At 39.6% G+C, this 25,869-nt stretch overlaps 1 protein-coding gene across 2 annotated transcripts in view; it reads left to right on the top strand.

The window, feature by feature from the left end:
• The window catches only part of PKP2 (plakophilin 2), an 82,286-nt gene that overhangs the window by 15,621 nt on the left and 40,796 nt on the right, over positions 1 to 25,869 (top strand). For both annotated transcript variants that reach the window (XM_070619367.1, XM_070619368.1), the window contains exons 3-5: positions 189 to 883; positions 8,410 to 8,545; positions 23,195 to 23,402. In XM_070619367.1, coding sequence (XP_070475468.1) covers positions 189 to 883; positions 8,410 to 8,545; positions 23,195 to 23,402 — 1,039 coding nt within the window. The remainder of the gene's footprint in view (positions 1 to 188; positions 884 to 8,409; positions 8,546 to 23,194; positions 23,403 to 25,869) is intronic.

The raw sequence follows: 25,869 nt of genomic DNA, 5'->3' as shown, positions 1-25,869 counted from the left end.
TGCAAATAACTAGTCAACCAAATCCACCAGGTCTTATGTAAAAACAGATTTTTACCCAGAAAGGGGCCAACTTCTCCATGTGATTCCGAGAAATGGACACCTTGTATAATAGTCCTGGAAGAGTTAGTCTTCAACGAAGATGAAAACTGATTTATGCCTCGTTTAAACTTTATTTCTGTCTTGTGCAGACAGGCACCACCGCCACTTACGAAGGTCGCTGGGGGAGAGGAACTGCTCAGTACAGTTCACAGAAGTCCATGGAAGAAAGATCCTTGCGGCAGCCTCTGAGGAGACTTGAGATTTCTCCAGACAGCAGCCCTGAGAGGGTGCATTACTCACACAGTGATTACCAGTACAGCCAGAGAAGCCAGGCCGGGCACACTCTGCAGCACCAAGACAGCAGGAGATCCACGCTGCTTATGCCCCCGAGATACGCTCGCTCAGAAATTGTTGGTTTAACCCACTCTGGGGCCGTGAGCAGACATCGCCACTACGACACTTACCATCGACGGTACCAGTACGGGTCTGTTAACGATTCTGTTGATGGTGCCCCTGTCAACCCGCTGGTGTTCATGTACCCCAGGCCTGGGACCAGCTACAGCATGGGCAACCTCTTAGAGAAGGAGAACTACATGACTTCAGGGTCTGTTGCTGGGCAGGTGAAGCCGCTGGTGCCCCTGCAGCCCATCAGTCAGAACAGGGTCAATCGGGCCTCCTGGCATCAGAGCTCCTTCCACAGCACCCGCACGGTGCGGGAAGCCGGGCCCAGCGTCACTGTCGATTCAGGCGGGAGGAGGACGCACATGACCGTTGGCCAAGCGGCAGCAGGAGGAAGTGGGAACATGCTCGTGGAGAGGAGCGCTTTCACTGACTCCCACCTTGGGTGAGTCCCCTTCTCAATCTGCAGCGCAGGCGGTGCCAGCACGTTCTGTTCCCGCAGCCCTTACAGCATGAGCTGGCACTTCTGGGGCTGCAGAGAAAGGCTTCCAGAGATAAGCGATTAAAATAATGACTTTTCAGGCAGCTGCCTAATTGACAGATTAGCCTATTTACCTCGGGCACAGGGGCCAAGCTACCTGTTCAAATGGCAACTTTGCAGGGAAATGTGACTTTGAGTCCATCTGTTCCAAATTAGATGCTGGCTGAAGGGGTGGCTGACCCTTGGCTATGTGAAAATCTGCTGTGAACGAGAGCTAGCTCCAAGGTAGACCAAGAACTGGATAATTGCTTGCATTTTCTCAATCCTTCCTTGAAATTAAGGAAGGAAAAAGGCAAAAGTGCTTATTCCTGGTGCTAGGCATGACCCTCAGATGTGATTTTGATAACTACCATCATAGAAAGACTGAGAGCTAAGCAAAGGCAGGTAATTTCCAGATGTCTCTTTCTTGCCTTTGTTTCCTGAAACTTTTACTTTTTGATTCTAGTATCAGTGATTGGAGAGTATTTTTTGGCAATTCTGAATAATTAACTGAATTTTCAAAGTCATTCTTTTGTCTCTCCCATTTACTTTATGGCTTCACTAATTTAGTCTGTGGAACTTGACCCTTATTCAAATTTAATACTGAAGTACAAATTTCATAAACTGGGGAAGTTACTAAAGGAAAGGTTAAGGGGCCGGCCAGGTGGCACAGCAGTTAATTTCGCACGTTCTGCTTCTTGGCGGCCCAGGGTTCGCTGGTTCGGATCCCGGGTGCGGACATGGCACCGCTTGGCACGCCATGCTGTGGTAGGCATCCCACATATAAAGTAGAGGAAGATGGACACGGATGTTAGCTCAGGGCCAGGCTTCCTCAGCAAAAAGAGGAGGACTGGCAGTAGTTAGCTGAGGGCTAATCTTCCTCAAAAAAATAAAAAATAAAAAAAGTAAAAGAAAGGTTGAGAGATGGATAGATGATTAAATCAGTATCTCCTGAAATGATGATGTGATATCCTTGTGGTAGAGTATTAAATATGTGATTTTTGTTTGATTTCTAAAGTTGCTTAATGGAAGTTGTTACCTTTAATCATCCCTTTAAGTGAAATTGTGCGGTATGCTCATTGACTAGGCAGGCACTGGTAATAAAAGATGTGAGGGCTAACCTAATCTTTTTTTTTTTTGAGGAGGATTAGCCCTGAGCTAACTACTGCCAATCCTCCTCTTTTTGCTGAGGAAGACTGGCCCTGAGCTAACATTCATGCCCATCTTCCTCTACTTTATACGTGGGATGCCTACCACAGCATGTCTTTTGCCAAGCTGTGCCATGTCCGCACCCAGGATCCGAACCGGCGAACCCCGGGGCCGCTGAGAAGGGGAACCTGCGCACTTAACCACTGTGCCACCCGGCCGGCCCCCAGGGCTAACCTAATCTTGAAGCAGGAAATATTTCTTGTAAAGTAAAATTGAGCATGAGACTTCTAACATTTTTTGTAGAAAGCAGATGTTTGTCAATATGGACACAGTTATAAAGAAGAAAAATGCATGAGGTAATTATTTATGGAGGCAAAAGCTGATCAAGTCTTTTAAATGGATAATTCAAAGTTTATTAAATGTCTTCGATAGACTAGGATTTGTGCTCAGCACAGTTTTAACAAAGTGATTTTAACAATAATAAAACTGTCCTGCCACATCCTCCAACAACTGGCGTTGTTCTCTTCCTCCATCTCTCTGTCTCCCACATTCTTCTTAAACTACCCTGTCACTTTCCAGTCTCTCATCAACCCACTGCAATATGGCTTCAGTCCTCACCATTTCACTGAAACATTCTTCTCACCAGTGTAGCAGTGACTGCCTTATCACTACATGCAGAGCAGACATGTACAGTCCTTATGCTACTCACCCTAAGGGCAGCATTTGACACCACTCTCTCTGAAATTCTCTCTTCCCTTGGTTTTCAGGGTACCAGCCTCTCCTGGTTTTCCTCTCACTTCTCCAGTCATTTCTTCTTAGTCTTCCCTGATGCTCCTTTTCTGTGTGCCCAGAGAAGTCATCTCCCATAACCCTTCTCTTTCACATCTTGGCGCTGTTTCAGAGAGTCCTATGGACTACACTTGTATCCTGTGATTCCTAAGGTTTTCTCTTCAGCACTATCCTCCACCCTGAATTCTAGAGCTCTGAGTATTTCTAATAGCCTCCTGGACATCCCAAACTCAGTATATCCAAAACTAAATTTATCTGCTCCTCCCTACCCTCTACTCCTAACCATCTCCTCATACTAAAGTCCTACCGTTTACAAACCTGCAAGTCGTTCTTTTCCCTCCACAGTCACATGTCACCGAGCCATATTTTTATCTCCTTAATGGGTCTTCAATTTTTGCCTTTCTTTCTGTCTCCACGCATAGGTCTCTCTGCCTCTCGTCTTCCTTGCTCAGAACGGTTCCCTAGGACTGGTAGAATGATCTTCCCAAATCTGATGATTTCTCTCCCTAGTTTATAAACTTTCCAAAATTCCACCAAGTTTTTGTGGTTTTTAGCATGGCACACAAGGCCCATGTTTTCACCTCTGCTTATCATTCCAGTCTCATTTCTTTATACTCCCCTCTACCCTTCAATACTGCCATCCCCAGACACACCCCCACACAAACACTTAAGACACTTGGAACCTCTTTTACTCCCCTTAATGGAGGATATATTCATTCATATATTTCCTTCCTTCCATCCTCCCTTCCGTCCTTCCTTCCTTTCTCCCTCCCTCCCTTCCTTCTTTTATTATCTAGCTAGCTGGCTAGCCGTCTCTTTCACCCTCAGCATCTCTGGCTTTGCCTAGCTAGTCATGATCTGGATTTGGCTCACATACCACCTTTTTGTTGACCACGCCCCTCACAATCTAGTTTAGGTGCCCAGGTAGCTACACTGTGTGGGTGTCTCTCCTAGAAGAATATGTTGTGGTTACTCCTTTACTCATCTGCTCTCCCTCTAGACTTCGAGCTACTTGTAAGTGTCATCATCTTTGTATGATGCTTAGCACCCTAAAACAGAGGTAGGCCCATGATAGGCATCGTATAAATTTCTGATGAAAGAATGAATAAATTAAGGAAGGAATAAAATATGAACTCTTCACTTTTTGCCATCTAGGTTCTTTTGTTGCTCAAATTCTAGAAGAAATATTAACCATTCTGTTTCGGGTTATTGTTTTAATGGACAGGGTAAATTTTATTAGAATAATTAATTATATTTCAAAGAATAGAAGGAGCACTTTGGATCAGGAAATTTGAAATAAAGGGCAAGAAACCTATTTTTAATGATTCCCAAAGTTGCCATCCTGGAGAAATCATAGAAATGAACTCTTCTCAAAGATTTTGCTCTCTCTGGAAAGGAAAGGGGGTCAGAGGTATTTCCTAGAATAAGGAAAATAAATGATCAAAGTGGCATCTATGCCTGCCTCTCTTCTTTCCTCTGGGTGCCCCAGGGCTCATTTCAGTTCCCCAGGCTGCCGCCTGAGAGTCCTGCATCTGAGACCGTGTGCTTTGCTCTCCCTTGCCCTGCATCATCTCACATTTCCAACTCTATGGTGCCACTATTTTTTGGATTTACTTTACTGTGTTTAGTGAAAGTTCCACATGTAGAGAAGTGTTCTTTTACATTTGTGGAACATTCCTGTAGAGTAGCTAGATAAAACTATAAATCTATGTAATGACATAAGGTATTAAACAATGGATCTTTCCTTCCAACAAAAAAAATGACTGGTCAGACAGTTACTAATGCCGCTGAAAACCAAGACATTGGAGTAAAAGAGAGACAGTTAGCACCTGTTCTAAATCAGATTGATGAAAAAGGTTTAAGAAATCACCAAGTAAAAAATTCTAGACCGATTTTTCTGAAAATACAATTTGTGTACCTATGGGGGATCTGGTGGTCCCTTAAATGAATATTAGCTTCCTCCAGTGTATCCTGCACTGCAGTTAGCACCATAAGAGATAAAAATTCAGTGAGATACATCATGGTCTCGGAGAGGATCAATACAAGAGAAAGTAAGACACATCATCAAGTGCTAGGTTATGTGGTACAGACTAGTGTCTACAGGAATTCAGAGAACAGAAGAGCAGTGAGCTCTGGGAGTGGTAGAGGGAGACTAAGGGGAGAGACTGGCTCTCTGGTAGGATCACCAGTCAAGGTCGTGACAGAGTAGCACAGAGCAGAAGAGATGTCATATTAACTTCCCTCTGCATCCTCTTAATTACCAACTTCTTTAGTTCTTTGATTCTTCAAGTCTCTTTCAACTGTATCTTTCTTTCCATTTTCATTTTTAACAGCCCGGTTTCAGGTTTTAGTGCCTCCGCTTAGACTCCTGTAGTGCCCTTAAAACTGTCTCTAGAAACACGTATCCACTCCAAAGTCATCTTCCCGAAGTGGTGCTTTCATCATACTTAACATCTTTGAGAGGTAGGGGAATTCTCATTTCCTGAGCATCTAACAGCACACAGGAGCTTTCCCTTATCATCTCGTGTTTACTTGGCCTTCAGAGGTGCAGCCCGATTCTGCTATCTGGGAACCAGCCTGGGGCAGGGCTGTGGTGTTAGTTGGCAGGAATGCTCGTTGCTGAGGGATTGCACACATAAAAGAAGTACCTTTTTTCCCCTATAATATCTTATATTCTGACCAGTGATGTTTTACATGCTTCCTCTTACATTTTTAATTTACAGTGACTTCATTCTAACATATTAACTCAGGCTGTTGAAAAGATTCCCTTCCGGAGAATATGTTCAGGGGATGTTTGATTCGGGAACAACTGCTCTTCCCGATCCTCTCCTCCCTAACTGCATCTTCCAAGCCACTTTTCTGCAAGCTTCAAGAAGTGTCTTATGAATGAGAGAGAAGGAAGAAAGGAGGAAAAGAAAGAGACAGAGAGAGAAAGGGATGGAGGGAGGAGTGGTGTGGGAGGAGAGAGGAGGAAAGGAATAGCTCTAGCTGAGGATATAGGGGCACAGGAAAGACTGCACACACGTGATTGGAGTAGACTCGAAGAATGGATCAGAATTACGTAGAAGAATGGGCTTTCTAGAAAAATCAGAGAGAGTGGGTTGTGAAGAGGCATGCAGTGTTTAGAGAAGGCTTAAAAGTCTGGTGTGATTGGAGGATGGGATAGTCGATCAGAGGAGGGGAAGAGAGGGAGTTGAAGATGGCGAGATGGAGCCAGATTGGGTCAGAACATACCCTGCCAGCACGTTATGGAGTTGGACTTCACAGACGACAAGAAAACAGAAAATTGATGCTCTGACAGTTGAAGCAACCTTCTTGTGGAGGAAGGCTTCGCTCAGTGGGGGATTGTTTTTCATATAAACTGAAGTAGCGTTGGGTCGGCTGGGAGTGAATGCAGACCTTGTTTGTGAATCATGTTCAGGAGCATAAAGGATTAGAGTAATGGAATTATTTGTGGGTGTTAGAGGCTTGGGAAATTCAAACTTTCCTGACTTATTTATGAGTTATGAAGTTGATTAATGGCTGACTCTTTTAAAAAAAGTTGCATTAAACAGAAGGCTATTCTTATGTTATGAATGATCTTTCATCAGTTAAAACACCTGAAGGGATGGCTGGTAAAGACTTAAAATTATTACGAAGATTGAGACTTTGAGAGTTTTGATTTCTCTGTAAAGACATTGGAGTCCATGCATGTGAAATATTTCCATCTCTTTTAAAAGGTGTGTTTATATTAAATGAAAGTGACTCAAATTCTGGTTTCAGTGGTAATAACCTACATTTTTTACCGATTAAATTGACTCCTGAGGCACATTTTAAAATATGAGATCATTATATAATTCTCAGTATGGATGTTGGAGCCGTTCTGCTTCTTTTTTAATACCCCGATACTCATGAGGTAACACTTCTATGTTTGAACATGTGTTTCGGAAACAGTGGGTATTAGTTTTTAGTCATGAGGCCCATTACTCTTATCCTCTCACCTGTGCCACACCCACCCACACACAAACACACCATTCACAACATTACACACACTCACATCTGTACATCTGTGCATGTATTAGCAGGTTAGCCTGATGGAAGAGAGAATTTACTCACTGTGCTTGCTGGCAGGTATTGGAAAACACCCTCCCAGGATGTCTTTGGAATTTCCATTGCCTGGAGTGAATCAGGCATAACCCTCTTTGAAGCCCAAGAAGGGTCATAGGTTATCTTTAAGGCATGTCTTTAGCTGCACTTCTAAGATGTTGCCGTCTGGAGTGTGGTTTCTCTGAGGCTATGCGTGAACGTGCTAACATCCATGGTGACAAGCGACTGCATGACCCAGTCGCCCTCCAGGCAGAAATAAAAGGGGGGAAGAAAACATAGTTCTATGAGGCATTTGGGAGTTATCGGTTTACAAGTAACAGTTTTATTTGTCCTTCATAAATTATGCTCTCTGTTTCAAACTGCATCAGATCTGATCATCACCCTACCTACCTAAATTAGTGAAGGACCAAAGTAGAGTACTAGATAGACATGAACTGTGTCATTACAGTGGCAAAGCGAATGGTAACAGAATGTGCATAAAATTGTTTTCTTTAAGAAAAAGGATATTTATAATCGCATTTAATCATTACCTTTCCTGATGGATTCTGTCACACCGACATGACTTATTTTAACAAAAGGAACTCAGTTTTCCTGGCTTTTACAGTTTATATACTGTTATATTCATTAAATAAGAACACTTTTAGAATGGTTTTTTAAAAACTCACTTTCAAGGAAAATATCAGATTCTGAGCAGCTCTGAGAAAAATCTAATGACTTTTGAGGGAAGATGTTTCTTTTACAGGTGTAACATTACCAGGGTAGGAATAATTTTTCATCTCTGTGACTAAATGTCTTTTAAGTGCCATGTAAAGTCTTATTGTGCTTTTTTTTTATAGTAGTTCTTTTTCTTTTTCTTATGAGGAAGATTAGCCCTGAGCTAACATCTGCTGCCAATCCTCCTCTTTTTGCTGAGGAAGATTGGCCCTGAGCTAACATCCATGCCCATCTTCCTCTCCTTTGTATGTGGGACGCCTGCCTCAGCATGGCTTCCCAAGTGGTGCCCTGTCTGCACCTGGGAACCGAACCTGTGAACCCCAGCCGCTGAAGCAGAATGTGCGTGCGAACTTAACCTCTGTGCCACTGGGCCAGCCTCATTATTGTGCTTTTAAACTCACTTTTTAAATATGTAATTGTCATACTACACGTATTTATTTTAAATTGAGTTCAGGTTTTTTCTGGTTTATGTTATGATTCTGCTCAATTCAGTGACATCTTCAGAGGCTGGTCTGACGAGAGCTGGAGTGTTTCTGCTACTAGCTTCCTGTACCTTCTGATCTCGGGCTGATTTTTCTTTTGGCTGAAGAAGAGCCAAGACTTAGGTGTTCTAGGTGCTTCCCCATATTAGCCACATCATCTCTGGAGGATCAGGTTGATAGGCAGGAGGGAGCAGGTTTGGAATTTTGCTGAAACTGTGACTGTTTGTCTAGGAATGCAGACATGGAGATGACTCTGGAGCGAGCCGTGAGCATGCTCGACGCCGACCACGTGCCACCGTCCAGGATTTCTGCTGCCGCTACTTTCATACAGCATGAGTGCTTCCAGAAATCTGAAGCGCGGAAAAGGGTGAGTACCGTCTGAAGTCCTGTGCAAAACCAACACACTTTCACACCTATTATGGTGGCCCTGCACACTGAAGCCAATAATTTATTTAAATTTTTAAAAATCTTCATTGAGTTATATATATGTCAATTATAGCCCAATTTTTAAAAATAAATTAATGAAATAAAAGTTTTCATTGTGACTTTTTAATTGAAAAGGAAATACACACATATTACCAAAAATAGTTTCCTGCAATTCAGAAACTTAGAAAGTCAGTCACTACACAAACCTCCCCCTTCTTTGTCTGTCTCCCCAACCTCCCCCTGTAGGACCATCCCCAGAGGCAGTTACTGTCCACAGTCTGTAGGTGTACTTCCAGATTTTCCTGAGAGGGAGAGTGAGGGGGAGAGAGAAGGTGTGTGTGAGTGAGTGTACGTTTTAGGCTATTGTTTTCTATATTTAAAAAAATATATTAAATATAATAAATATTTCCCAGTTTTTGTTTTCGTCAGACAATTTCATTAGCGTTCGATAACGGGTTCAGTGAACAGCTTTGTAGATAGAGCTTTTGGCATTTCCACAAGTGTTCCTGTAGGACAAATCTCCCCAAATGAAATTAATAGTCATTTTATGTTTGTTTCAAAAAGCGGCACATTTGTGGGAGAAGAAATCCTGATTCAAAAAGGTGTGCAGTGAAAAGTACGTTTCTCTCCCACACAAGACCCCAGCCTAGCCCCCATCTCCTCCTTTCTCTCTCTCTCTCACTCTCCCATTCTCTCTCCTCCTCCCACCCACCGTCCTTCTCTGGCTCTCGTTCTGTCTTTCGTTCTGTCTCTCTCTCTCATCAGTTTTGGGGTATCTTTCCAGAGCTATTCTGTGCATGTAGAAACAATTATCGGATGGGTTGGTTGAGTCTCCTTTTTGGTTTAAAAGAAAATCACAAATGGTAGCAGATTACTTTCAGGACTCTGTGCTTTGTGTTTTCATTTAACACTATCTCTTAGGAATCCTCATGCTTTAAAACTGCTGCATAGATTTCTGTTGTATAAATGTACCAGTTTTGTTTGTTCACTTTTTGAACAGCTTTATTAAGGTTCAATTTGACAAAGTTTTGACATGTTTTGATACCATGAAACCATTATCACAATCAAGATAATAAGCACATCCATTATCTCCTAAGTTTCCTTGTGCCCTTTTGTAATCCACACATCCCGCCCCACCCGCAACCCACCTCTGGTACCCAGGCAGTCAATGGTCTGCTTTCTGTTACCATAGATTATATGGAATTTTCTAGAATTTTATATAATGGAGTCATACAGTATATATGCTTTTTTTGTCTGGATTCTTTTACTCAGCTTAAATCTTTGGAGACTCATCCATGTTGTGTGTATCAAAAGATGTGTGTGTAGGTGTGTTCGTATGTGTGTGTAGCTGAGTAGCATTTCATTGTACAGATATACCATAATTTGTTTATACATTTACCTGTTGATGGATGTTAGAGTTTTGGCTATTACAAGTAAAGGTGCTATGAATGTATGTGTACAAACATATGTTTTCATTTTTCTTGGGTAAATACCTAGGAGTGGAATGCCTGGATGATATGGTAAGTGTATGTTTGACTTTTTAAAAAATTGCTAAACTGTTTTACAGATTAGCTGTGCCATTTTATATTTCCATCAGCAATATATGAGAGTTCCGCTTCCTCCACATGCTAGCACTCAGTATATGGTCTGTTTTAATTTAAGCCTATAGGTTTGTAGTGGTATTGCATGGTAGTTTTAATTTATGTTTCGTTAAGGACTAATGATGTTGAGCATCTTTTCATGTGCTTATTTACGATCTGTATGTCTTCTTTGGTAAAATGTGTTCAGATCTTGGCCCATTTTTTCTTTGGGTTTTCTGTTTTCTTTTTATTGAATTTTAATACTTGTTCATATATTCTGGATATCTGTCTTTTTTCAGATATGTGATTTGGAAATATTTTTTCCCAGTTCTGTTTTGTCTTTTCATTCTCTTAACAGTTTTTAATTTTGTTGGAGTCCAGTTTATCAATTTTTTTCTTTATGGATTGCACTTTGTGTGTGTGTGTGTGTGTGTGTGTGTGAGAGAGAGAGAGAGAGGCAGATTACCCCTGAGCTAACATCCGCCACCAATCCTCCTCTTTTTGCTGAGGAAGACTGGCCCTGAGCTAACATCTGTGCCATCTTCCTCTGTTTTATATGTGGGACGCCTGCCACAGCATGGCTTGATAAGCAGTATGTAGGCCCATGCCTGGGATCCAAACCAGCAAACCCCGTGCCACCTAAGTGGAGGGCGCAAAACTTAACCACTATGCCATGAGGGCAGCTCCTGGATTGTGCTTTTCATGGTGTATCCAAGAAATCTTTCTGTACTCCAAGATCACAAAGATAATCTCCTATATTGTCTTCAAGAAGCATTATAAGTGTTAGATTTTATAGTGGCTCTATGGTCCATTTGGGGTTAATTTTTGTATATGTTGCAAGTTGTCGATCAAATTTCCTTTTTTAGAAATATATGTGTATGCCATTGTTCAGGCACCATTTTTTGAAAAGACTGTCCTTTTGATACTGAACTGTTTTTGCACCTTTGTTGGAAAGGAATTGATGACATGTGTGAGTCTATTTCTGGACTGTGGATCCTATTCCATTGATCTATTTGTCTATCTTTATACAAATAACATGCTGTCTTGATTACTATAGTTTTATATTTTAAATCTTGAAATTAGGTAATATTTGTCTTCTGACTTTGTTCCTTTTCAAGTTGTTTTGAGTATTCTAGGTCTTTTGTAGTTTCATTTGCATTTTAGAATCAGCTTGTCCATTGCTATATTAAAAAAACTAGGATTTTGTTTGAGATTGCATTGAATCTATAGATCAATATGTGGAAAATTGACATCTAAACAATTTTGAGTCTTTTGACCCCTGAACATGGTATATTTCAACATTTATCTAGGTCTTTAATTTCTCCCAGCAGGGTTTTGTAGTGTAGAGGTCTTTCATGTATTTTGTTAGATTAATCCATAAGGATATCATATTTCTAGATGTTTTTACAAATAATCTGGGTTTGTTTTCCATTTTTGATTGTTCAATACTAGTGTATAGAAATACAGTTGATTTTTATCTATTGGTCTTCTATCCTGTGATATTACTAAATTCACTTCTTAGCTGTAATGGCGTATTTGTAGATTCATCAGATTTTCTACGTAGAAGATCATGCCATCTGGGAAGAAAGACAATTTTGTTTCTTCTTTTCCAACCTGGATGACTTATATTTCTTCTTCTTTTTTTCTTTTTGTACTGCCTGGAACATCTAGTACAATGTTAAAAGAAGTAAGAATGGACGTGTTGTCCTGTTCCTGATCTTAGGGAGAAGCAATCAGTTTATTTTTCAATATTAAGTATGATGCCACCTGCAGGGTTTTTTGTTTGTTTGTTTTGCTGAGGAAGATTTGCCCTGAGCTAACATCTGTGCCAGTCTTCCTCTATTTTGTTTGTGGGTCCCCACCACAGCATGGCCACAAGTGGTGTGTGCCTGGGAACCAAACCTGGGCTGCCAAAGGAGAGGACACTGAACTTCACCACTAGGCCACGGGACTGGCCCCATGTTCGTTTGTTTTTTAAAGGATTTAATCTGGGGGATTTTTGTGGGTTTTTTGGAAGAAAGGAAAAAGTTTTACACTTTAGTGTCTTTAACACCATTTTTTTTCCTGTTTTTTGTTATTTTAATTGAGATATAATTGACATATAACATTATATTAGTTTCAGGTATACAACATAGTGATATGATATATGTATATATTGCAAAATGATCACCCCAATAAGTCTAATTATCATCCATTGCTATACATAGTTATAATTTTTTTTTCTGGTGATGAGAATTTTTAAGATCTACTCTCTTAGCAACTTTCAAATGTACAGTACAGTATTACTAACTATAGTCATCATGCTGTAATTACATCCCCAGGACTTATTTATTTTATAACTGGAAGTTTGTACCTTTTGACCACCTTCATCTATTTCACCCCTCCCCCAATCCCCCACCTGTGGCAACCACCAGTCTGTTCTCTGTATCTATGATTTAGGTTTTTTGTTTGTTTGTTTTTTTAGATTCTACATATAAATGAGATCATACAGTACAGTCATACATCACTTAACAACAGGGATATGTTCGGAGAAGTGCGTCCTTAGGTGATTTCGTTGTTTTTCAAACATGATATAAGTGTACTTACCCAGATGGTATAGCCTACTACACACCTAGGCTCTCTGGTACTAATCTTATGGGACCACCATCATTTATGTGGTCTGTCTTTGACCAGAACATTGTTATGCAGCACGTGATTGTATTTGTCTTTCTCTGTCTGACTTATTTCACTTAGCATGTTGCCCTCAAGGTCCATGTTGTCACAGATGGCAGGATTTCCTTCTTTTTTATAGCTGAATAATATTTCAGAGTGTGGGTGTATGTGTATATGTGTGTGTATGTGTATATATATATAGAGAGAGAGAGAGATACCACATTTTCTTTATCCATTCATCCATCGATGTAAGATTAGGTTGTTTCCATATCTTGGCTATTGTAAATAATCCTGCAGTGAACATGGGGGTTTATATACCATTTTGAGTTAGTGTTTTTGTTTTCTTTGGATAAATACCCAGAAGTGGAATTGCTAAATCATATGGCAGTTCTATTTCAATTTTTTGAGGAAGCTCCGTACTGTTTTCCATAGTTGCTGCATCAATTTACATTCCCACCAACAGTGCACAAGGGTTCCCTTTTCTCTACATCCTTGTCAACACTTGGTATTTCTTGTCTTTTTGATGATAGCCATTCCAACAGGTGTGAGGTGATATCTCACTGTGGTTTTGATTTGCATTTCCCTGATGATGAGTAATGTTGAGTATCTTTTCATATACCTGTGGCCATCTGTATGTCCTCTTTGGAAAAATGTCTATTTAGGTCCTCTGCCCGTTTTTTAAATCATTTGTTTGGGTTTTTTTGCTGTTGAATTGTACAAGTTGTTTATATATTTTGGATATTAACCCCTTATCAGGTATACGATTTGCAAATATTTTCTCCCATTCAGTAGGTTGCATTTTCATTTTGTTGATGATTTCCTTTGCCTGTGCCAAAACTTTTAAATTTGATATAGCCCGCTTGTTTATTTTTACTTTTGTTGCCTTTTCTTTTGGGACCAATGTCAGGAACTTACTGCCTATGTTTTTCTTCTAGGAGTTCTATGGTTTCAGGTTTTATGTTCAAGTCTTTAATCCATTTTGAGTTGGTTTTTGTGTATGGTGTAAAATAGTGGTCCAGTTTCATTCTTTTGCATGTGGCTGTCTAATTTTCCCAACACCATTTATTGAAGAGACTTTTCTTTCCCCATTGTGTATTCTTGGCTCCTTTGTTTTAAATTAACTGACTATGTGTCTGTGGGTTTATTTCTGGGCCCTCTGTTCTGTTCCATTGGTCTGTGTGTCTGTTTTTATGCCATTACCATACTGTTTTGATTACTATAGCTTTGTAGTATAGTTTGAAATCAGTAAGTGTGATGCTTCCAGCTTTATTCTTCTTTCTCAAGATTGCTTTGGCTAGTCAGGGTCTTTTGTGGATTAATATAAATTTTAGGATTGTTTGTTCTGTTTGCCTGAAAAATACCATTGGAATTTTGATAGGGATTGTATTGAATCTGTGGATTGCTTTGGGTAGTATGGAAATTTTAACAAATTAATTCTTCCAATCCATGAGCATGAAATATCTTTCCATTAATTTGTGTCTTCTTCACTTTCTTTCATCAGTGTCCTATAATAGCATATAGATCTTTCTGCTCCTTGGTTAAATTTATTCCTAGATATTTTATTCTTTTAGGTGCGGTCGTAAATAGGATTGTTTTCTTATTTTCTCTTTCTGATGATTTGCTATTACGGTATAGAAATACAACAGATTTTTGTATATTGATTTTGTATCCTATAAATTTACTGAATTTGTTGATTAGTTCTAACAGTTTTTTGGTGGTGTCTTCAGGGTTTTCTGTATATATCATGTCATCTGCAAATAGTGACAGTTTTACTTCTTCCTTTCCAATTTGGATGCCTTCTATTTCTTTTTCTTGCCAAATTGTTCTGGCTAAGACTTCCAATAGTGTGTTGAATAAAAGCGGTGAGAGTGGACATCCTTGTCTTGTTTCTGATCTTAGAGGAAAAGCTTTTAGTATGATGTTAGGTGTGAGTGTAGGTTTTTTATAAGTCGCCATGTAGAGTTGAAGAACTTCCCTTCTAGCCCTAATTTAATAGAGTTGTGTTTTGTTTTGTTTTTTACTCAGGAATGGCTGTTGGACTTTATCAGATGCTTTTTTTGCATCTATTGATATTTCTATGCTTTTTATTTTAATTTTGCTAATACAGTAAATTACTTTGATTTTTAAATGTTATCCCATTTCTGGGATAAACCCCACTTGGGCATGATGTTGTCTCACCTTTTATATTTTTGCTAAAGCTTTGTTAATAAATTGTGCAGCTATATTTATAAAGGATATTGATCTGTAATTTTCTTTTCTTCTAATGTCTTTGTCTGGTTTTGGATTGAGGGTAATACTAGCCTCATAGAATAAATTGAGATGTGTTCTCTCCTCTTCAATTTTGCGAAAGAGTTTGATTGGAATTGTTATTATTTCTTATGTTTGGTAAAAGTCACCAGTGAAGCCATTTGGACTCAGAGGTTTTTTTGTGAGAAGATTCTTAACTATAAATTCTATTTCTTTAATTGATATGGGGCTATTTGGGCTATCTATTTCTTCCTAGTGAGCTTTGGTAGTTTGTGTCTTTCAAAGACTTTGTCCATTTCATTGAAGTTGTTCAGTGCTGTTCAGTTCTTTGTGTAGATCATCTATTATCATTTCCCTTTGTCTGAAGAATTTTCTTGAACATTTATTCTAGTGCAAGTCTCCTGGGGATTAACTATTTCAGCTTTTGTATGTCTGAAAAAGAATTTCATCTTTGCTTTTGAAAGGTGTTTTCACTAGCAATAGAGTCCCAGGTTGACAGTGTTTTAATTCCAATACTTGAAAGATGTTGTTCCACTGTCTTCTCACTTGCATTGTTTCAGACAAGAGATGTCCTGTCCTTATTGTTGTTCTGTCCTCCTTGTTGTTCCCTTCTACATAATGTGTCTCTCTCCTCACCCACCCAAGATGCTTTCAAGATTTTTTCTTTATCACTGATGTTGAGCAGTGTGGTAACAATATGCCTTGGTGTAGTTTTCCATAGGTTTCTTGTGCTTGAGAGTTCATTGACCTTCTTAAATTTGTGGATTTCTACTTTTCATTAAATATTGGAATTTTGGTTGAAAATTTTTCAACCATTAGTTCTTCAAGTATTTTTTGTGTCCCTCCTTTGGGAACTCCAGTTACATACGTATTAGGCTCCTTGAAGCTGTCCCACAGCTCATTCATACTCTATCTATTCTTTTTCTTTTTAGGGTTTTTTTTTTCTGTGTGTTTCCTTTTGGATAAGTTCAGTTGCTATGCTTTAAATTCGTTAATCTTTTCTTCTGCAGCGTTTAATATACCATTAATCTCATTCACTGTATTTTTATATTCCATAAATTGTAGTATGCATCTCTAGAAGTTAAATTTAAGTCTTTTTTACATCTTCTCTGTCCCTTTCTAACATGATCCATCTTTACTCGAGATTTTTGACCATATGTGGGACTATTAGAATAGCTGCTTGAATGACCTTGTCTACTAATTCTAACATCTGTATGCATTCTGGGTGGGTTTCAATTGATTGATTTTTTTCCTGATTATGGGTCATATTTTTCTTTGTATGCCTGAAAAATTTTTATTGAATGCCAGGTATTATGAATTTTATCTTGTTGCATGCTGGATATTTTTATATTTCTGTAAATATTCTTGAGCTTTGTTCTAGGATGCAGTTAAGTTACTTGAAAACAGCTTAATCCTTTCTAATCCTACTTTTAAGATTTGTTAGGTGGAACCAGAGTAGCATTTATTCCAGAACTAATTAGACCCCACTTCTTAAGGCGAGGCACTTCTCAGAACTCTACAGAACGCACCATGAATTACGAAGTGTTCTAACTGGCTATTGAGACTAGGCCCTGTTCCTGGGCCTGTGTGAGCATGAGGAGTGTTCCTTTAAATCCTTGTGGGTAGTTATTTCCCTGGCCTCAGGCAGTTTCCTCATACCACGAACACTCTAATTAAGACTCTACTAAATACTAGAGGTGGACTCTGCAGATCTCAGGAGTTCTCCTTCTGTGTAGCTCTTTTCTCTCTGATACTCTTCCCTGCAAACACTAGCCTCTTTAGTGTTCTCAGACTCTGTGCTGTCTCCTCAGCTCTGCTTGTCAGAATTCCACTAGGCTCTCCGTCACCACACTACCGCCTGGGAACTCTCTCAAGGCAATGATCTGAGGCCACAGTGGGGCTCAGCTTTATTGTTTTCCATCTCTTGGGGATCACTATCCATCGTTGCCTCATGTCCAAGTATTGAAACCATTGTATGGTTTGTCTGGTTTTTAACTTGTTTCAGGCGAGAGGTAAATCCAGTCCTTCTTAATATGAGTCATTTTTAATTTTGAATAAATAACTCCTAATTAATCCTCCCAAAAATTGTAGAAATTTATACTCCCATTAACATGTGTCAGAGTGTCCATTAAATGTCCCATTACTCCCACATGATATTATTCTTTTTTGTCTGTTTTTATTTTATAAGCAAAACAAAATTGCATCTCATTAGAGTAGAAATTTATTTATTTTTTGAAATCAACTAATAGTTGGTCAGTTAATCAGTGACAGAAAAATTCTTTTTTAAAATGATATTGAAACCTGAAAAGATACTCTTGATAGAAAATCTAAGAGTTGTGATGTTATAACCTAAGAATATTAATAAAATTCTTCTAATATTAAGCGTGGTGCTATAGTTTTCTAATTTATGTATTAAAAAACAATTACTATTTGGGGAGCCAGCCCGGTGGTGCAGCAGTTAAGTTTGCACGTTCCGCTTCTCGGTGGCCCGGGGTTCACCAGTTTGGATCCCAGGTGCGGACATGGCACTGCTTGGCAAAAGCCATGCTGTGGTAGGCATCCCACATATAAAATAGAGGAAGATGGGCATGGATGTTAGCCCAGGGCCAGTCTTCCTCAGCAAAAAGAGGAAGATTGGCAGTAGTTAGCTCAGGGCTGATCTTCCTCAACAACAACAACAAAAATCTTTTAAAAAAAAAAAACAATTACTATTTGGATATAAGGATCAAAATTTTAAATCATAAACTTTTAAAACCAGTGGCAGCTTTTCAATCTTTATTTTTATTTTATTAGGACTCTCAGCATTTAATGCTGTCAATCCCTTGTTCCTTTCTGAAATTGGCCTCTTTTGGCCCAGAGTCTCCTGATTCTTTTTCCATCTCTCTAGCTCCTTCAGGTTTTCTCTGTGAGAAATTTATCCTTGACCTGTCCCTTCAAAGTTCATGTTGCTTAGATGCTTTCCTGGGACTTTTCTTATTCGACGCCCTCTCCTAACCTGCCCCATTCGCGCCTGTGGCTTCCGTTAGTGTGTGATGTGGATGCTGACGACTCACAGCATCTCCAGCCTGTATCTCTCCCCTGGATTCCAGCTCACATGGCCGTCTGTCTCCTAGACATCCCACTGAACTCAACAACTTACCCAAAAACGAACACATTACCGTCTTTTGCTTTTCTTCTCTACTCTTCAGCCCTCCTTCTAAAGTTGTGCTTCCTGCTGGGTTGGGAGACAGGACACTTCGTGGTTTGAGCATCGAGGCTCAGGAGTCATTAGGGAGGAGCTGGGTTTGAATCCCAGCACCCTAGTTACTGGGTGACCTGCAGCAAGATATTTTACCTCCCTGAGCCTCGGCTTTCCTACCTATAAAGTGGAAATAATAGTCATAGTACAAAGAGTTGTTGTGAGAATGCAATCAGATAATGGTACAACGCTGGCCCAAAATAAAAGCGTATTATTTCCTGTGTAAGTGAGTGGTAGTTCACCCAGGTAGCTTGACACCAAAACTTGAACAGAGACTTTGAGCTGTCTGTTTTCCTTACCTCCCTTTTCACTCAGTCTTTGGTCCTATTAATGCCACTCCTGAAAGTGTCTTGAATCCACCCACATCTTTCCCTCCCTACTCAGCGCTACTGTGCTGATCCCTGTCATCATCATCTCTGTTAATCCAGCTCCCTCCTGATTAATCTCCCTGCTTCTGTTCTTATCCACTCCTAATCCGGTCTCCTCTCAGCCCCCGGGGAGACCTTTCCCATGGCTGCCCCACTTGCCTGCAGCATAAAAGACAAATCCCTTAATTTAATCTGCAAGACCCTTCTTAAACCGGTTTTAGAAATTTCCGTGCCTGCTTCAAATCTCATCACTGAAGCAGTGATTGCCGTAACTCTTTGCAAGATGTTATTATAAAATGAATACAAATTCATTATAAGAAATTAAGAAAGAAAAAAACCACACCTACGGTCCCACTATTATTATTATTTGGTTTTGTTCTCTGATTTTTTTTTTTTTTTAAAGATTGGCACATGAGCTAACATCTGTTGCCAGTCTTCTTCTCCTCAAAGCCCCTCCCCCCAGTACATAGTTGTATATTCTAGTTGTGGATCCTTCTGGCTCTGCTATATGGGGCACCACCTCAGCATGGCTTGATGAGTGGTGCTAGGTCCACGCCCAGGATCCAAACCAGCAAAACCCTTGGCCACCAAAGTGGAGCATGCGAACTTAACCACTCTGCCACAGAGCCGGCCCCTGTTCTCTGATTTTTTTAATGCATGTATGTCCATAGCTGTAATCAAATTGGATCTGTAACTGTGTTACTTGGGAATTTTTTCTTTTGATTTTAAAAAGCATGCACAAATAGATGCTAGCTGTTTAAAAAAATACAAAATAGAAGGCCCCTTTCATAGTTTATGCTCCCACCATTTCTCCCAAACTCCTTAATCTCATTCCCTTCTTTATGTGTGTGTTTATGAGTGGAAATGCATAAATATTTTATTCAGTTTTTTTCCAATAACGTTGTGTCATGAGCATTTTCTCGTAACATTAACAATATTTTGTAAACTTCATCTTAATGGTGGTATATTAATGGTGACAGTAGTAACTACCATGGGTTGAGTAACTGCGTAGCACACCATTGCTTATCTTACGCAATCCCCATTTGACTGACGAGGGAACTGTTTGACTAATCAAACATCTGTCAGTTCAAACATTGCTCTGCCCCTCCCATGGGTACCTCACTATAAGGCTGTCTGACAGTTACTCATTAACTGGTCTTCCCCCATAGTTGAACTTTTGTGGTTTCTTCTTTCTCACTATTGTAAATAATGTAGCTGCTGTTCTCGTGTGTTCGTCTGTGCCTGTGTTTCCAAGTATTTCCCAACAAAGGTTACTGGAAGTGAATATTTTTAAAGTTTTTGACACGTATTGCCAATTGCCTTCCGGAAAGGTTGTACCCATTTACAAGGAGTGATTAATTCTAAGAGAGGGAAAGGAGAGAAGGGGAGTGACATTTCACAGAGGAGGTGACATTTGAGCTGCCTCATGAGGATGAGTAGGGCTTTGCCAGAAGACAGGCAGAATGGCAGGGCCTCCCAGACAGGAAAGGAAGTGAGAGCAAAGCCACTGGCACAAGGGAGCCCTTGCCGGACAGTTGGTCTGCTCCATCTGCTTATTTGCCACCAGAAATCCTCATCATTTATTTTAGAGTTGCCGGGGAAGAGAATCAAAATAGAGTCAAAGAGGAAGTTAAAATTCTAATATGTGATTCTGCCCTTTCATATAGTTAGAAACTATCTCCAATGAAAGCTCTTTTGAAGTTCTGAGACATTCATCTTAGTCTATTTCTTTTTTCTTTCCCCCAAAGGGAGCAGATCTCCTGAGGCTTCAATGTAACTGGGAAACACATGCAACCTCTCTGGTCCCAGCTGCTGCCCTGAATTTAAAGGGGCAAGAGCAGCACATTTGACACTGGTCCTGTGTGTATAAGATTTATCACCAACGTCCTAGTTCCAGGCAATGGGGAGAATGTCTTCAGCTTCTTGCGTTTGTTATGATTTATGTCCGTTTGCTTGATAAAATGGATAAAAAAGCAGCTAAAATCTATTTTTAAATTTGGGGTAGATGCCAGACATGAGGGAGTCAGATTCTGCAGTGAGTCGAGCTGTAGCGGATTTCAGCTTTATCTGAGCACTGGTGTGTCTGCAGTTCCTTCTTTCTGGGCTGGAACAAGTGCTGAAAGCCAAGGGGATAAAGGCGACAGGTTAAGGGAACAGGTTAAAAGGCTGTTAGCAGAAGCCTGCCGACCAAGCTCCGCGATGAGGGCAGTGCAGGCTCCCACGTGCCACCTTCTCACAGACGCTCTCATCGCAGCTGGAAATGCAGTATGGCCAGTAAGGCACTTCGCACCATATTTTGAAGAAGGCAACTTATAAATTATAAATGAAGTAATAAAATATTTCTAAAGCTGCCAAAGTACCCTCAGGACAAACAGAATTTTCTTTGTGCATCTGTTTGTGCAATACTATGAAGATTTACTCTAGCTGGCATTTATGAAGTTTATAGAGTATGAATTTACCCACCTTAAAACCTAACTATGAAATAGAAATTGACGGAATTAGGGAAAGATGTGGGTGACAGGCTGTTTTCAAATAAATTGCGTCTTTCTGCTTTTTAAGGAAGTATAATAATGGAAATAGATGAAATGATCAGATAGATGATCTGTTGGACCGGATTTAATTGATAGCTAGGAAATCTTTATCATTCGTTTGTCAAACAAATATATTAGAATGACTTTAGACATAGCCCAACAAAACTGCTGTGGCCGGTCTCCTACTTGTCTCCTGTGCTGCAAGCGTCTCCTCTGAAGGGAGGCAATAAGTGGAAGTGTTACTCCTCATGACCGCCAGTGGAGCCCTGAAGGGACCAAAAGAGTACTTCTCTCTCAAGGTTCTTGCAAGCTATTAATTAGATAATGTATATAAAACTCTTCACACTATGCCGACACCCCCTGATGATAGAAGTGGGAGGAGGAGGTATTATTTTTTTTATTATTATTATTGTGGACATTATTATTATGGTTACTATTTTTATTATTTAGATTATTTTAGAACCCTGGCTTTTATTCCTGCCTTCTGAGTCTTCTCCGCAATCCCAACAAAGGAAGATGTAAGGTTGGAAGGCTCTATCTTAAGTACCATTTATCCATCTGTGAAGGGGAAGCTAGAGTTTGATGATACCTAGAAAATATGAAAATGCGCCACGGGGCCAGGTGTGTGGCTCTCTCCTGAGTGTGAACAGGTGTGCAGTGAAGGCATCATTCATACATGATGCACTTCATCTGACAGGGCCCCCTTCATCTGAACATGCCCATTCACAAACTTCCTTCCTAAAAAGTTCTGCATTAAGATGGTGAAAATAACCAAGATCTTTACTAAAAGCTCTTGCCAACTTAAAAATTTAAAAATCAGCTGCTAATGGGAGCCTGTGAGAAAGAAAACCCTCAGTCTGTAACTTAACATTTCTCTTCAGCAGTCCCTTGATTTCTGTGGATAATATTTGCAGCCTAAAACAGAAAATTTGCCAACTGCCGTTATTTGATCTTTTCTTAAACAGCCATAGGTTTCCGAATCTAAGCCATCTCTTTCTTTTCTATTCTAGTTCTGGCCCTTTCTCTGATGGAGAGCGTTTTCTTTCTTGCATATTTGAATAGAAGAAATGTTTTTTAAATAGTACATAAAAAGTGTAAAGTTACGTTATTTACTTAAAATACTTGCACAATTTATATAAATCTCTTTAAATACTCAAAGCAATCGATCACAAAAATAGCTTGCATTTTTCCAGTTATAAACTAAATAAGTCCTGGGGATGTAATGTATCACATGGTGGCTACCATTAATAATACTGTGTTGTATATGTAAAAATTGCTAAGAGAATAGATCTTAAAAGTTTTTCACAAGAAAAAAAAATTTGTAACTGTGTGTGGTAATGGCTGTTAACTAGACTTATTGTGATGATCATTTTGCAATATGTACAAATACCAAATTATTATATTTTGTACCTGAAACTAATGTAATGTTACATGTCAGCTACATTTCCATTAAAAAATAGCTCGCGTTTAGGATAGTTTGTATTGCTACTATAATAGCCATGGTAAATGAATTTTTATTTCTACTGTTGATGAAGGTGATTTCTATTGTTTATATTGACTCTGAAGTTTTGTCCTGGGAAAAACACTCATGTAATGGTGTTCTTCCATAAAACTTGCTTTGTTCCTCTGATTCCCAGTGCTGTTCATCGTTATGATACTTAAGGCTTTTATCACCTAACTTTTTCTATACACTGAGCTATCACTTATCCATCCTTTATCACTTAACTTTCCCCTTCACTTTTTTCATAGGTTTCGGTCTTCTCAAATTTATTGTAAACTCCTCGATGAGAGATGCGGCCTTATAGCAGGGGTATATTGTACACCGTGAGCCTCAGGTTATGCCACCTGTAGTTGTTGATTAATGGGAGTTATAATCAGTATCAGTGAACTTCATCTGTTCATATTATGCTGAGTGTCTTTAATGCCACATCCAAATTCATAAACATCTGAACTATGCATCCACTTCCACCCCAGGTTCATCAGCTTCGCGGCATCCCCAGGCTTCTCCAGCTCCTAAAAGTCCAGAATGAAGATGTGCAGCGAGCCGTGTGTGGGGCCTTGAGAAACTTGGTCTTTGAAGACAATGACAACAAGCTGGAGGTAGCTGAGCTCAACGGGGTACCTCGGCTGCTCCAGGTGCTAAAGCAAACCAGAGACTTGGAGACTAAAAAGCAAATCACAGGTAGTACTTACTGAATATTAAAGGGCATAGCCACACAGTGCAGCCCGCCGAATGTGTTATGTCATCTGTTTTCCTTAAGTTTCCTGGAACAAATGATGGATGGGTTCATTGTAATCTGAGAGATGGCCTTCAAGGAACATTATCACCTGCTGGCTTAGACCCCAGATTCAAGTCACGTTTGAATTCCTTTCTGAAGGAAATTTCAAGGGGAAATTACTTTGAGGCTTTTGCTTAATATGTTTCATTAGAAATTCTATGCACCTTTGACTAAATATCTTTAAAACAACTTCTTGACGAGACTTCACCGTGTGAAAATTTTGCATAAATTCACAAACAGCCAGCTTTGTAGTTTGAGAATGTGTGAGGTTTCAGTATTGTCCTAGGTGTCCAAAACATTCTGAAGAAACCCAACAAGAACCACACCCAGTTATTTTTATAATGTATTCTACAGTCTTCTTGCCAGGTCTATACAAAGAAGGTAAAATGGGGAGTCAAATGGTGTCCTAATGTAGAAGATCAATTTAGTCAAATTGATCAAAATACCAGAAACTAGATTTCCCAGTCCTTCATCACCTGGACCCCCTCAATGCCAAGTCCCTAGCTCACCTGTCCCTCTACTCCCAAAAAAGAGAAAGAGAGGGCTGCCCAGGTAACGTACTAGTTAAGTTCACATGCTCTTCTTTGGTGGCCCAGAGTTAGCAGGTTCAGATCCCGAGTGTGGACCTACACAGCACTCATCAAGCCGTGCTGTGGCAGTGTCCCACATACAAAATAGAGGAAGACTGGCACCACATGTTAGCTCAGCGACAATCTTCCTCAAGCAAAAAGAGGAAGATTGGCAACAGATGTTAGCTCAGGGCCAATCTTCCTCACCAAAAAAAAGAGAGAGAGAAAAAGAATGGCTGGATATGTTTTTCAGTTCTCTACTTCATATTTTTGTTCAAATACTGATTTGAACAAATAAATATCTCCTTTCTGCCCAATGAATTGGAAAGATGAAATAATCAGAAGTAAAGCAAAAGTTAGTAATCCTTGAAGCATGGGGAAGGAAGGCCTTGTTTGATTTAAGTGAATAGTGCATATGGTAGAGGAGAGAATGGTTCATTGATGTTCCAGCCCAGCCTCCCCGCCATCACCATCAGCCCTCAGCTGATTCTCTCTGCACACATTACAAAGAGTGCAAGAAGCATTACTGAGTGCAATCATCAGTAGTAATGCCCGGGGAAACTTATTAAGTATCTTCAATGCTCCAGGTGATATACATACATTTTTTAAGTTAATTATCACAAAAACCTTAGGTTTCGAGGTATTTTTAGGTATTATTGGGTATTAAATTTCGCTTTTACAGATGACAAAACTAAAGCCCAAAGTTAACCCTTTTTAATATATCCTATAAAAGTTCTTTTAAATGATAATTGTTGACAGTGTTCCTACTTATTTAAAAAGGAGGTACTCCATAAATATTGTTTTAAATTGAATTGAATATATTTTGTGCTTCTGCCTTCTGTACCTTACTATGCAACAGTTTCCCTTTTTTTCTATAAAAATGTCATATGTCCTCTCTACACATTTATATCACATTTTTTTCTATCTTGATATATTTTAATTTTATAAAACTATACGAAGGGTTGTACCATGCCACCCTTCTGCCAGCATGCTATCATATCCCATGAGAGATTTCCTTTCATATCCATGACTTATATTAAAATACCTATGGAAATTAAGAGTAATTTCATTCATTCATTCATTCAACCAGCATTTATAGAGCAGACTTCAAATGCCAGGCAGTGAGAATCAAGCCTAAAAAGGTTGTGGATTTTATATTCGAGCTACTAAAATATGAATGATTATGTGATGGTTGGCATTAAAAAAGGAGACCAAACTTCACATTTAGAGCCTAATATTTTCTTCATTAAAATATAATAATGACAACTAGAAGAGAAAATCAAATAGATTATCCTGTTTTACAGTCAAAAAAAGACTCTGTAAAGATATGTTTCATGGTAGACGTGAAAAGAGGGACAGGCTTTAGACTGGTGTTTTGAAGGAGAATGAAATTTATTCCCAGCAGAACGAACATTGCCAGCAAAGCAAAGACGCAGAAAGAAGCTGCTGGTCATTTGGAGGAAGCTTGGATAATGGAGTGATTGAGGTTAGGGTACATGGTAGGTAGAAAGCTTGGGAGGATGTGTGCGTGTGTGTCAAGGAAATAATCCATTGAACCACACTTCCTCTTCTGTGTAGGCAAAAGGAATCTGAGGTCAGAGAACATTCTGTCGTATTGATGCCATAGAAACCATTCAGTCAACGTTAGGTAACCTACAGAGCTGATAAATGGAGGTTGATTGCGCAGTTCCCAGGATTTCTAGTGTAAGCCAAACATCCCTACCAGAGGGTGTTCATTGCATGTTTATTGAGTTGACACTTGAATGTTTGATACAAATCCGTCTAAGTAACTTCCTTTAGC

This window comes from Equus przewalskii, chromosome 5 (genome assembly GCF_037783145.1).
Source record: "Equus przewalskii isolate Varuska chromosome 5, EquPr2, whole genome shotgun sequence".
NCBI lineage: Eukaryota > Metazoa > Chordata > Mammalia > Perissodactyla > Equidae > Equus > Equus przewalskii.
This window is presented reverse-complemented; position numbering and strand designations above follow the sequence as displayed.